General features: G+C 40.9%; 1 protein-coding gene across 1 annotated transcript in view; it reads right to left on the bottom strand.

Annotated features, from left to right (window-relative positions):
• Window positions 1-3,726: 3,726 nt before the first annotated feature.
• LOC134209786 (inactive dipeptidyl peptidase 10-like) overlaps window positions 3,727-11,940 on the bottom strand; it is a 289,540-nt gene continuing 281,326 nt past the window's right edge. The window contains exons 6-8 of the mRNA XM_062685818.1: window positions 5,626-5,837; window positions 4,093-4,252; window positions 3,727-3,739 (exon numbers count right to left, since the gene is read on the bottom strand). Coding sequence (XP_062541802.1) covers window positions 3,727-3,739; window positions 4,093-4,252; window positions 5,626-5,837 — 385 coding nt within the window. The remainder of the gene's footprint in view (window positions 3,740-4,092; window positions 4,253-5,625; window positions 5,838-11,940) is intronic.

The raw sequence follows: 11,940 nt of genomic DNA, 5'->3' as shown, positions 1-11,940 counted from the left end.
CAAATTAGGAGCATAGCATAACACGAACCCTTGAACAAATCGTAGATTGAGTTGCAGAGATAAACATATCCACGGTCATTGTAGATTCCGCTAAAATCTACAATTAGGCGGACTCGATTTTCTCAACACACCTGGTCACGTCCTTACAAGTGTTTTTATTATATAATAGTCGTATACCTGCTTAAGAAAGTGCTCGGAACCGAAACAGGGGTGGCATTGCGCATCTCGAATCGAATCACTCGATTCGTACGTTTTTGCATTCGTTTTGAAAAAATTGCGGCATTATGCATTTCGTTTGACTTCATTTAGTAACAAGATTTCGAATGGTGCTGCCTTAGCTCAATCGAGTATGTTCTGTCAAACGAAATGTAAACAGAGAGAATAAGAGATAGCTGTCTCCGTGTTTAGTATGCCGCCCGCTGGAGAGACAACCTTCAGCGCATGGCGAATGTGAGTAAACAGAGAGAAAAAGAGTAATTTCATCTGCGTGTAGCATGTTGCCTGTTGGAAAGGAATGCTTCGGGGCATGAATTGGCAGTTAATTTATAAACAAGCAAATTGTGCTCAATTACTATAAAAAGCAATATTATTTATTGAGCAGTTGCAACCGATTAAAACATTATGCCGATACGATAAGTTTTGTAAATTGAGATATAGTTACGACACAAATTATAAGTTTTATGTTTATTTAAGTTTATGCCACATATCCAATTTTGAGCTAAATAATTTAAAGCTAAAGAAGGATTCGATAATAAATTACTTTGATGTTTCCATGTGTTTTAGTTAAATCCACTTGGGTCATTTCTTGCGCGTTTTTTTTCAACTCAACTATTTTTACGTAGATTTTGGAATATACACGTTTTTACGCAGATTTCCCCAAATATTTTTTCACGCGGTTTACGTGAAATACGCGAAATACGTGAAAACTGCAAAAAAAAAACGATTTTAGTTGAAGTCGTTTTTATGCGGATTTCGGGATAATTAGATATTGCATATTGTCAGGAAACTATAAAAGTAGGTATACTAATGACATTCTTTCCTTCAAGATACAATAATGAAACATTTATTCTCTTCCCGTAGAGAAATAATAACAAATTTAATTAAAAACTTTCAGCAAGAAATTACTCTCGAACAACATTCGAAAGCTATAAAGGTGACGAGTGTTTTTCATTCGACTTGAGTCGTTTTTCAGTGTGCTATCGAGCGTCCATAATGTCAAAACATCTCGTTATTCTTGTACCTCCTCGAGCATACTCGAACGATGAGTCGTTTTCGAGATCGAATCGAAAGCCATAATGCCAAATATGTTCGACTCGATAGAATTACGTTCGAATCGAGATGCGCAATGTCACCCCTGGAATCTTCATCACATAGATCCAAATTATTTTATTTACCGTAATGATCGTCTTGACAGCGCCTGTGGTGGGGTCACCATTGTCATTAATTGATGTGACGTATCAATAATAAATTATATTCTTCGTTTGAAACCAAAGTTTTTGAAACCTTGGGAGTTTCTGTTGAAACAAATTTTGCACAATTCTATTTTTTCTGATGAGCAATTTGGTTTTCGCCATGGGCATTCAACCACCCATCAGTTACTAAGAGTTACGAATTCAATTCGGCTCAACAAATCTGAAGGATATTCGACTGGAGTTGCTCTTCTTGATATAGAGAAAGCATTTGACAGTGTTTGGCATGAAGGTTTGATTGTGAAATTGATGAATTGTAATTTTCCTCTGTACATTATTAAACTGATCCAAAATTATTTATCAGATCGTTTACTGCAGGTAAGCTATATGAATTCGAAATCTGATAAATTACCTGTTAGAGCTGGTGTTCCCCAAGGCAGCATACTGGGGCCCATATTGTATAACATTTTTACTTCTGACTTACCTGATTTACCACCAGGGTGTCAAAAATCTTTGTTTGCAGATGACACTGGTCTCTCAGCCAAAGGGCGAAGCCTTCGTGTCATTTGTAGTAGATTGCAAAAAAGTTTAGATATTTTCTCCACTTACTTGCAAAAATGGAAAATTTCCCCGAATTCTTCCAAAACTCAGCTTATAATTTTCCCACGTAAGCCGAGAGCTTCTTATTTAAAACCTTCTAGCAGACATATTGTCACTATGAATGGGGTTCCAATTAACTGGTCTAGCGAAGATAAATATTTAGGACTTCTGCTACATCCACAATTAACTTTTAAAATTCACATTGAAGGCCTTCAAACCAAATGTAACAAATATATTAAGTGGATCCACTTATAAACAGAAAATCAAAACTTTGTCTTAAGAACAAACTTTTGATTTACAAACAAATTTTTAGACCAGCCATGTTGTATGCTGTACCAATATGGACTAGTTGCTGCAATACCAGAAAGAAGGCACTTCAGAGGATTTAAAATAAAATTCTGAAGTTGCCTCCGTGATATAGTACCAATGAAATTCATAGAATTTCTAATATTGAGACATTGCAACAAATGTCCAACATAATAATTTCAAATTTTAGACAAAAATCGTTGCAATCATCTGTTGCAACGATTAGCTCTTTGTACCCTTTGTATAAATCAGGTTAAGTTTAGTTTAAGTTGAAAACATTGTAATTCCTCCATGGGGCCCTCCTTAGTCGTGCGGTAAGTCGCGCGGCTACAAAGCAAGACCATGCTGAGGGTGGCTGGGTTCGATTCCCGGTGCCGGTCTATGCAATTTTCGGATTGGAAATTGTCTCGACTTCCCTGGGCATAAAAGTATCATCGTGTTAGCCTTAGAAACCTCGGTAACTTGGCTTAGAAACCTCGCAGTTAATAACTGTGGAAGTGCTGAATGAAGACTAAGTTGCGAGGCGGCTCTGTCCCAGTGTTGGGATGTAATGCCAATAAGAAGAAGAAGAAGAAGAATTCCTTCATGGTTCAGTACAACCAGAGGAAAAATCCTAACTGCCAGAAGCTTTTGAAATGTTTGTGTTTCAGCAATAATGTTCGTTATAGTTTTCGACGGGTTTATATAACTTGAGAAAATCGTGAAAAACTAAAATTGAGTTTCGTATGGAAAGTTCGCATGGGCAGATTACAATGCACATTTCCGCCTAATATGCAGGACATTGTCTGTTCGGTCAACTAATATTAAATAAACTTTGACTGTTGTACAGCCTCTGTCCCAGATTTGCAGTTGTCCTTAAAGGTGTAAAGTGACCATGCCGCATTTTGCGGGACGGTTCCGGATTCCTGTTAAATGTTTCGTTATTGATTTTCCCTCATCCTAATGAACGTGAAGAAGGCGTGTGGAGTGGATAAATTCGAAAATCAAAAATCTTGTTTCATTTGCATATTCATCGATCCTACTGTACTCAATTTAACAAGGTTGGGATTTGTGCCTTAGATTCCCTCCCTACTAACAACTGACTAAACACTACACTACCTCAACAAATTGCGTATGCTACTATGCGGTGCAAGGTTTGTAGCTTACATCGCATGCTTAATTATCATAAAATTTTATTACAGTTTAAGCGCCTTAACAAATGCGTTATTTCCGTTGAATTTATTTACAAAGTGCGAACTGCACGGCATCATTGACAGGCGCCCTACTGGGTTGTGATATGTAAGTTACACCAAGGGTGTTCATCCAAATAGATTTCTCTTTCACACTACTTATTTAGATTCATTTAATTGGCATTTGGTTCTAGTTTTCCATGCTAAACTTACCCAGTAACTAACGCAGAGCTTCCTAAAGTTTACTCTGGAGCTCTGTAAGTAAATATCCAGTATAGTTCGGTAAACTTGTTGAATACTTTCACCCCAGGCGGATTCCCTGATCGCTCAATCTGCCACCAACTTTTGATGCCCGTAGATGTCCACCATCATGGCTGGGACTGGTAGACTAAGTTTACCGAAGGAAAGCAAGGCGAGACTTGCATGTATGTTTAATCATGTTGCGGAAACTTTTGCCGTCATCCCACCGAGAGCTACCGAGATATTCTTCCAGTGGGAGACTTCATCGTTCCCGTTCGAAGTAAAGAACAAAAGTTTACTCGGCCAGCAAAAAGTGCAATCCACCATTACACATTAGCTGCCAGACACGGCTCCGGAGCATAACTTACCTTAACGAGCGAATCTCCGGATAGAGATTGATATCGCCGTTGGTCATGCCGTACCAGGCGAACTGTTGCTCCTGCACCAGCGAATCGTTGAAGGTGCTGTACAGCATCAGGTGGCCGTCGTTGGATAGCCAAATTGCCTTGTTGCTTTGCAGAATTTCCTCTGTGGGGTTGGTGTTTGGCCGAGTCGAGTGGCAGCGGTGTAGAATCAGGTCCCGGAATGGCACGCGATCCATGTGAGCATACGTTCCAGTATCGTTCGTTGCGCGTCAGTATTGGTGAACAAGGGAAAAAAAGGGGAGAGAATGGAAACGGGAAGGAAAGCGTTAATTAATTGAACAATAATTAAAATGTCCGGCACAGAGCGGCGATGTTGGCATCGAGTGAGGATATTGGTGCTATTGTCATGTGGGGGATTGATTAATCGATGATTGTGTATGCATTTTTTCTCTTTATTTGCATTGTTTTAAATGTCACTGATTTTTGGAAATCATACTCAGAATACTTGTAAATGCCATTTTTGAATACAGACAGTTAGACTGACAGTCCATGTCCAAAATATCATAATTCGAGAAACAATCTATTAAGCGCCGTTACTCCCAACCTTTCATGTGAAGATACCGTCATCGGATGGAGGTGAGAATGGGCTACTGTTTCAACAACTAAGAGTGTATGTACAATGAAATTAATTAATCCAAGGACAAGAAAAGTAAAATATAAGAGACATTTTTAAATGATTTAGTTTTCTGACCTACAGTTTACGAGAGCGATGGGCCATTCTCACCCCAGACCCATTATATCCCTCGTATTTTATAAAATAGCGTATTAATAGTCGAAAGGCCATATGCTTGAGTTTCAGCATGTATTCGGATGAATGTTGAACATATTTACGATACAATATGGTAATAAGTTTTTCTATGAATTTTTGTAGCTTAAAAATCTGAATGACTTGAATTAATGATTGTTATAATGAATGAAAAAAATATAAAAGACTCTTATGGCTCCTAAAACAACTGTTACTACAATTTATTCAAATTTGCGGCGATACAATTTTCACCTTTCCACTTCCCTCCATTTTACTACTTTAGTTACAGTTATAATTTAGCGAAAGAGTGCACCCAAACAATTCTGAATTGAATCTCATACCATAAAATGACACCCGTGCAGTTTATGGCGATTGGGCTTTTCCCTTTAACAACTTTGTGGCACGTGTGGCTCACGAGCTTTTCCACATTCCAATTGCCACCCCCTTTCGCCATCAAAAGAACAACCCATGTCATTGCCTACACGCTAGCCCATCTCAACCCTGTTCGTAAAACCGCAACGGAACGTGCCAGATTGAATTGTAATTCTTCGGTTATGCCAGGCGGACATCCGGCTGTAGTATCGTATATCGCGGCGCGACCTAGTGCTATACGGTTCAAAGCCGACAGAACGTGCCTCAAGGAGAGGATAACCTCTGCCCCGGGATGCAAACATGCATTGAATGCCATTTCGCCGCCGCTGCTGCTGGCGGTGTGGTTCACTCGTAATTACCCTCATAAAGCCAATCCGGAACGCCGTTGTAGATGATGCCCGGGATTGCGGTTTTCGTGAGCCGATACGTCTGAGTGGCTCGTGCCGACGGTTTGTAGTAGATGTCGTACGTGTGCACCAGGACTATCGCCTGACCCTTGGGCGTGAACTCGGCGTGCAGCAGAAACGGCCAGTCATCGCTGTCCGCCTTCAGGGTCAGCTGGATCGTTTCGCTGGAATGGAGCAGAGCAAAAAAAAAATGGAAACGGAAACAATCAATGCAACGAAAATGGTAATTTTGTTTCTAGGATGGATTTATGATTATGTGGTCGGTTGTGCTGCGGCTTCAATTTGGTCATTAAGATTATAAATATGAGAATTTATTTGGTCGACCGATAATAATGAAAACATTGTTTTGCATCTATAGAGTGAAATTTATAGAGCAGATTCATTTAGACAATTATTTTTTAAGAAATGCTAAACTTTCACCGGTTTTCACCGAAAAATATCAACTAATTAACGATATAAAAGTTCACAGTGACCCAAACCCTACCAAGTAAATTTGTAACTGTTTTAGAAATCATTAGATGACATTAGTTAGCTTTGTTTGTGAACTATTAAATAAGGTAAAATCCCTATAAAGTTCGTCGCAATTGGAAATAAGCAACCTTTTCAGAACTGCTCCCTCTCTCTTGATTTAAAATTTAATTTTATTAGGTCAAGGTAGATTGGCTTATGGATCCCACTCGAACGAGCTTGTTTGAGACCGAAGACATTATCATAGCATTTTACGAGCTCCTTCAGTCCATCAAACCATTATCATTGAGCCAAGAAAGTGTTCACCATCTCCAGCAGGACAAACAAAGGGTTCGCAAACAAAGGAAGACAAACAGTCAAAGCTCAACAACTCGGTAAATACTCTTGTCATAAACTTTTCAAAATGTCACATGAGAGAACAAAGGGAAATAATGTGGGGTTATTAGTTGCTGGGAAAGGTTTATCATACAGCAAAAACTATAGGATGTACGAAACATGTTTGCAAATTGTGTATAGGGTAAATGATGTATCTTGGACAAGCGCAGGACATTCATTAGAAAATATATCGAGATTGAATAGTATAAAACAATTGAAAACCACTAGATTCCCCCCCAATTACGTTTACTAGGTGTAAACTGTGATATACTGCGAACTGAAATATTTTCTTTTTGGACATCAAATAAATAATTTCGACATGGAAAATGCATATATTTTGGACAGTGTCATTTTCTTCTAATTTAAAAATGGCCACCAACAGATCTCAATGGTATATGACTTACCTACACGTATCCACATTCATTTAAATGCATTTATTTGCTTAACTGACATAGATTAAACCAGAAATTAACATTGTTTCGCAATCTTATCGATATCATTGAAAACAGCCTAAAAGTTGGCAATTAATGGTTCATCCATGTACTGTACATGGGATGACCAATAAATGTCTGATGAATAAAAACATAACTTCATTTTGGTCACTCCTTTTTCATCCGTCTCTAGTTCATGTTAAGCGATTGGAATATGTTAGCATCTCAATTACAATCTAACTTTGGCCGCCGGACCTCAAGATTGCCGTTTGAACCAATTTAAACGTGTTTCAGGTGCATGTTACGAAGAGTCCTATAATGCATGTTCTCCTGCATACTGGCATCCAGCAGGCACTTTGGTAGATAGCTTTACATTTTAGATAATTTTAAAGATAAATAATAGTTGATTTGTGAATTCTCATCAGGAACCGCTAGAGTTGAGGTAAAAGTATGCAATGATCACACTTTCGATAAAAATTTTCCTACACATCATCTAAAATTGATCGAAGAAGCTCAGGCTTGTCCAAAATATGTACATGTCCAAAATATATCATTTACCCTACCTATGTTCTCTACGTAAGTAAGTAAGCAGTTAAGTAAGGGGAAAGGGTCATTTGGCTGAATAATTAGGTAGGTCGAAAGCCATCTAGCCGATAACGTTCAATTGGAGGAAAAGGTTATTAGGCCGGAAATCAGTTTGGCTGAAAGCAACATGTGGCCGAAAGGACATACGGCCGATCATTAGGTCATTTGGCTGAAAATGCCGTGTGGCCGAAATGGTCGTTTGACAGAAAGGGCCATTTAGCGGAAACTACTTTTGGTCGAACGGGTCAAACGGCCGAAATTGAAGAGTCTGAAATGAGAAATGAAAAGAGAGATTTCCCATTTCTCACTTCTCGCTGTGAAAAGTGAGAAATGATTAGTGAGAAAAAGAAGGATCTCACTCCTCATTTCTCACTTCATACTTCTCGCTGTGAAAAGTGAAAAGTGAGACGTCCCACTTCACACTTCTCACTTCAAACTTTATATTTCTTACTTTTCACTATTCAGTCTTCTGCGCTCGGTATCGGCGGCGTAAATATTCTTCAAGTTGAGATTCAAGAGATAGAATACATTGGAACTAGTCAAATATATCTTGTTTGAATTGAGAAATTTAGAGCAAATAGACAAAATGTCAAGCATCTTCCGTAGCGTCTCTGGAAATAATTTCACTAATCATTTGCTTTCAAAATCATCACAATTATTATTATTAATGATTCATAATATATTATAGGTGTGTTAGTGACGGATGGATTGAATTGTAAACCTAGCAGATAAACATACAAATTAGTGAATGTTTCAGATAATTTGGTTTTAGCTTCTGAGATTCGAAGATGTAGGATGTGCTTTTTCGCTCACGAAAATAGCCTTTCGCTTAATTTAGCTTTGGAACTTTGAGTGCACATGGAGATTAATCTTTCCAGCTGTTTGTCTATGTGTATAACTATGAATGTAGATGAGGAAGCGGAAAAACACATTTTAGTTGTTACGTCCTTTTCAAATGTTAGTCTATAACTATCTGGCCTATATAAGATAAAATGCCAACCAGGTCCATTCATTGAATATAAATTACATAAGATGTACCGGAAACATTACACGAAAATGGTGGTTCTTCATCTATTATTTTTTTTATTTTTTTTAATTGGAGTGCAGTATGCAACTTTCCAAATACATAACCTAGAATATTAGAAATAAGATATCAGTTGTTTCCCGAAAATAGCGGAGGATGACAATTGACTTTTGTTTGTCGACACCTGGGCTGCCAAATGGTGGGTTGACATCAAGAAAGGAACGCCCAACAGAGCTCTGGTCCCAGTTCCAATCTCATGCTTCCACGGGTCGTCCAATGACAAAAGACCGCCAACTAAGGGTTGTGTACTTAGCTGGTAGTGCAGCCTGGGCACTGTTGTCCTTCTGACTCTAGCTGATAGTGAGAAGGTACGCCTCGAGCGTTTGTTCACCAGGAGGTGAGGCTCAAACAGTGTCTGCCTGGTACCCAGCGGCTGATTAACGAAATGCTGTATCGCGTCAGCTATACCTAAGGTGGCAGCCCCATTAGCGCGACGTAGGTAGCGCGACCCCGGTAAAGTAGCTTACTGAAGCCTCTAAAATCCCACGGAAAATGGAGATGGAAGAAAAAGAGAACGTTATTTTTGGCAACCGACCCGGCAACGAAATAAGGACTATGATTGGAAACTTGGTACCTGGAATATCAGGACCCTAAATGAACCTGGACGAGTGAGCTTTCTGGCTCGCGAACTACAGAAGGTTGTAGTGAACGTGGCCGCTATTCAAGAAGTCCGATGGCCTAGATCCGGAGAACGTGAATTATAAGCCGTGGACCCCACTACCAACACTGTCATTCAAGTATAACATCTATCGCAGCGGTGGCGAAAAAGCAGAGCATGGAGTTGGTTTCGAAGTGCTGGGCAAGCAGATGAAGCGAGTGATGCGGTGGAAACCCATTAGCGAACGAATTTGTGTGTTGAGGATACGGGGCAAATTCTTCAATTACAGCCTAATCAACGTTTACGCACCGACAAACGATAAATCCGACGACGTGAAAGACACGTTTTATGAATGTCTTGATAAAGCTTATGGAGAGTGCCCAAAGCATGACGTGAGAATTGTTATTGGAGACGCTAACGCTCAGGTCGGTAGAGAGGACTTTTTCCGTCCCATAGTTGGTAGGGAGAGCCTTCACTCCGCTACCAATGACAATGGCCTACAACTAGTAAATTTCGCTGCTGCCAGAGGGACGGCCATCAGTAGCACCTACTTTGCACGAAAGTACACCTGGAGAAACTCAAATGGTGAAACTTGCAACCAGATAGACCATGTTTTGGTGGATGGCCACCATCTCTCGGATGTTATCGATGTGCGGACATTCAGAGGTCCGAACATTGACTTTGATCACTACCTCGTTGTCAGTAAAATTCGATCACGGTTGTCAACTGTATCGAACGAAAGATCACAGCGAACGATGCGTTACAATATCCAGCGATTGTCGGCGGAAGGAGTATCGGCTGAGTACCGCCAGAAGCTCGACGAACGGATAAGTGCAATCAACGTTAGCGACAACATCAACGATCTTTGGGAGTCGATCCATGGAGCGGTGAGCACAACAGCACGAGAAGTGGTAGGCACTGCACAGGGTCAGAGAGTGACAGACGAGAAGAACGTTGCCAGAAGCCGGATGTTGGTGTCCGATACCCGATCGAATAGAGATCGGTACAAGGAAGCAAGAGCAGGCGAAAAACGAACTCATCTCAGGAAGAAGAAATAATATGAAGAACAAGTGCTTAGCGAGGCGCAAAAAAAATGGAGCAGAACGATGTACGGAGGTTCTATGAGTCTGTCAATGGCGTGCGGAGAAAGACAGCGCCATCTCCCGTCATGTGCAACGACCAACAAGGGAATTTGCTGACAGATAAAACCGAAATGGCTGCCAGGTGGAAGCAACACTTCGAGACTTTGTTGAATAGTGAAAGTGACGGTGCATCGGTGAACAGAATAAATATTAGCGACGATGGACAAGCTGTGGAGTCGCCTACACTAGATGAGGTTAAAAAAGCTGTCAAAGAGCTGAAAAACAATAAGGCTGCGGGGAAGGACCAGCTTCTCAAGCATGCAGTGAGCAGCTTTATGAGGTTCTGCACCATATTATGTCGAAAATATGGGAAGACGAGGAAATGCCTGCTAGCTGGTTGGGCGGCCTCATTTGCCCTCTCTTTAAGAAAGGGGACCTACTGGAGTGCGCCAATTACCGAGGAATAACCCTCCTTAATTCGGCGTACACAATTATGTCCCGTATTCTGTTCAACAGATTGAGACCGCTTGAAGAGTCTTGAGGGCCGATCAACGATGGATCAGATGTTCACCCTGAGACAAATCCTTGATAAATTCCGGGAGTACAACTTGCAGACACATCATCTGTTTATTGATTTCAAGGCAGCGTACGATTCAGTGAAACGGAATGAATTATGGCAAATTATGCTTGAACACGTTTTTCCGGCGAAACTGATACGGCTGATTAATATAACGTTGGACGGATCGAAATCAAGTGCAAGGGTTGCGGATGAAATATCGACGTCATTTGTTACCTTAGATGGGTTAAAGCAGGGTGATGCACTCTCGAATCTACTGTTCAATATTGCGCTCGAGGGAGCGATTAGGAGAGCTGGTGTGCAAAGAAGCGATGATCACAGGATCGCATATGCTCCTGGGATTTGCGGACGATATCGATATTATCGGGATTGATCGCCGGGCCGTGGAAGAGGCTTTTGTGCCTTTTAAGAGGGAGACAGCGAGGACTCACGATCAATACTAGCAAAATGAAGTACATGGTCAGCGTGGGTCCATTAGTGGTGGCGGTAGCGAAATGGTGCTAGATGGTGACAAATTTGAAGTGGTAGAAGAATTTGTGTATCTTGAAACATTAGTGACGTGCGATAATGATGTTACCCGCGAGGTGAAAAGTATTGTAGCTGCAAATGGAGCTTATTACGGACTTCGTAACCAGCTTAAGTCCCGTAGTCTGCATACGAAAACAAAACTCGCGCTGTATACTACTCTGATTCTTCCGGTGGCTTTATACGGCCATGAAACATGGACGTTAAAGGAGTCTGATCGGAGAGCTTTCGGAGTGTTTGAGCGTTGCGGACAATACTCGGCGGTAATCAGGAGAACGGTATCTGGCGGCGTCGCATGAATCGCGAGTTGTACCAGGTGCATAAAGGGTTGGATATTATTAAGCTTATTCAACACGGCAGACTACGGTGGGCTGGTCGCGTTGTTCGTATGCCAGAAGAACGACAAGCGAAGATAATATTTAGTAGAGAACCGGAAGAGGCCGCAGGTTTGGAAGGCCGCGTACACGATGGCTTTCTGCAGTTGAAGATGACCTGAGGGCGCTCAACGTTCAAGGCGACTGGAAGCGATTGGCCCAGGATCG

The sequence above is a fragment of the Armigeres subalbatus genome, chromosome 2 (genome assembly GCF_024139115.2).
Source record: "Armigeres subalbatus isolate Guangzhou_Male chromosome 2, GZ_Asu_2, whole genome shotgun sequence".
Classification (NCBI taxonomy): Eukaryota; Metazoa; Arthropoda; class Insecta; order Diptera; family Culicidae; genus Armigeres; species Armigeres subalbatus.
Note: the sequence above shows the minus strand (reverse complement) of the source record. Positions and strands in the feature narration are given on the sequence as shown.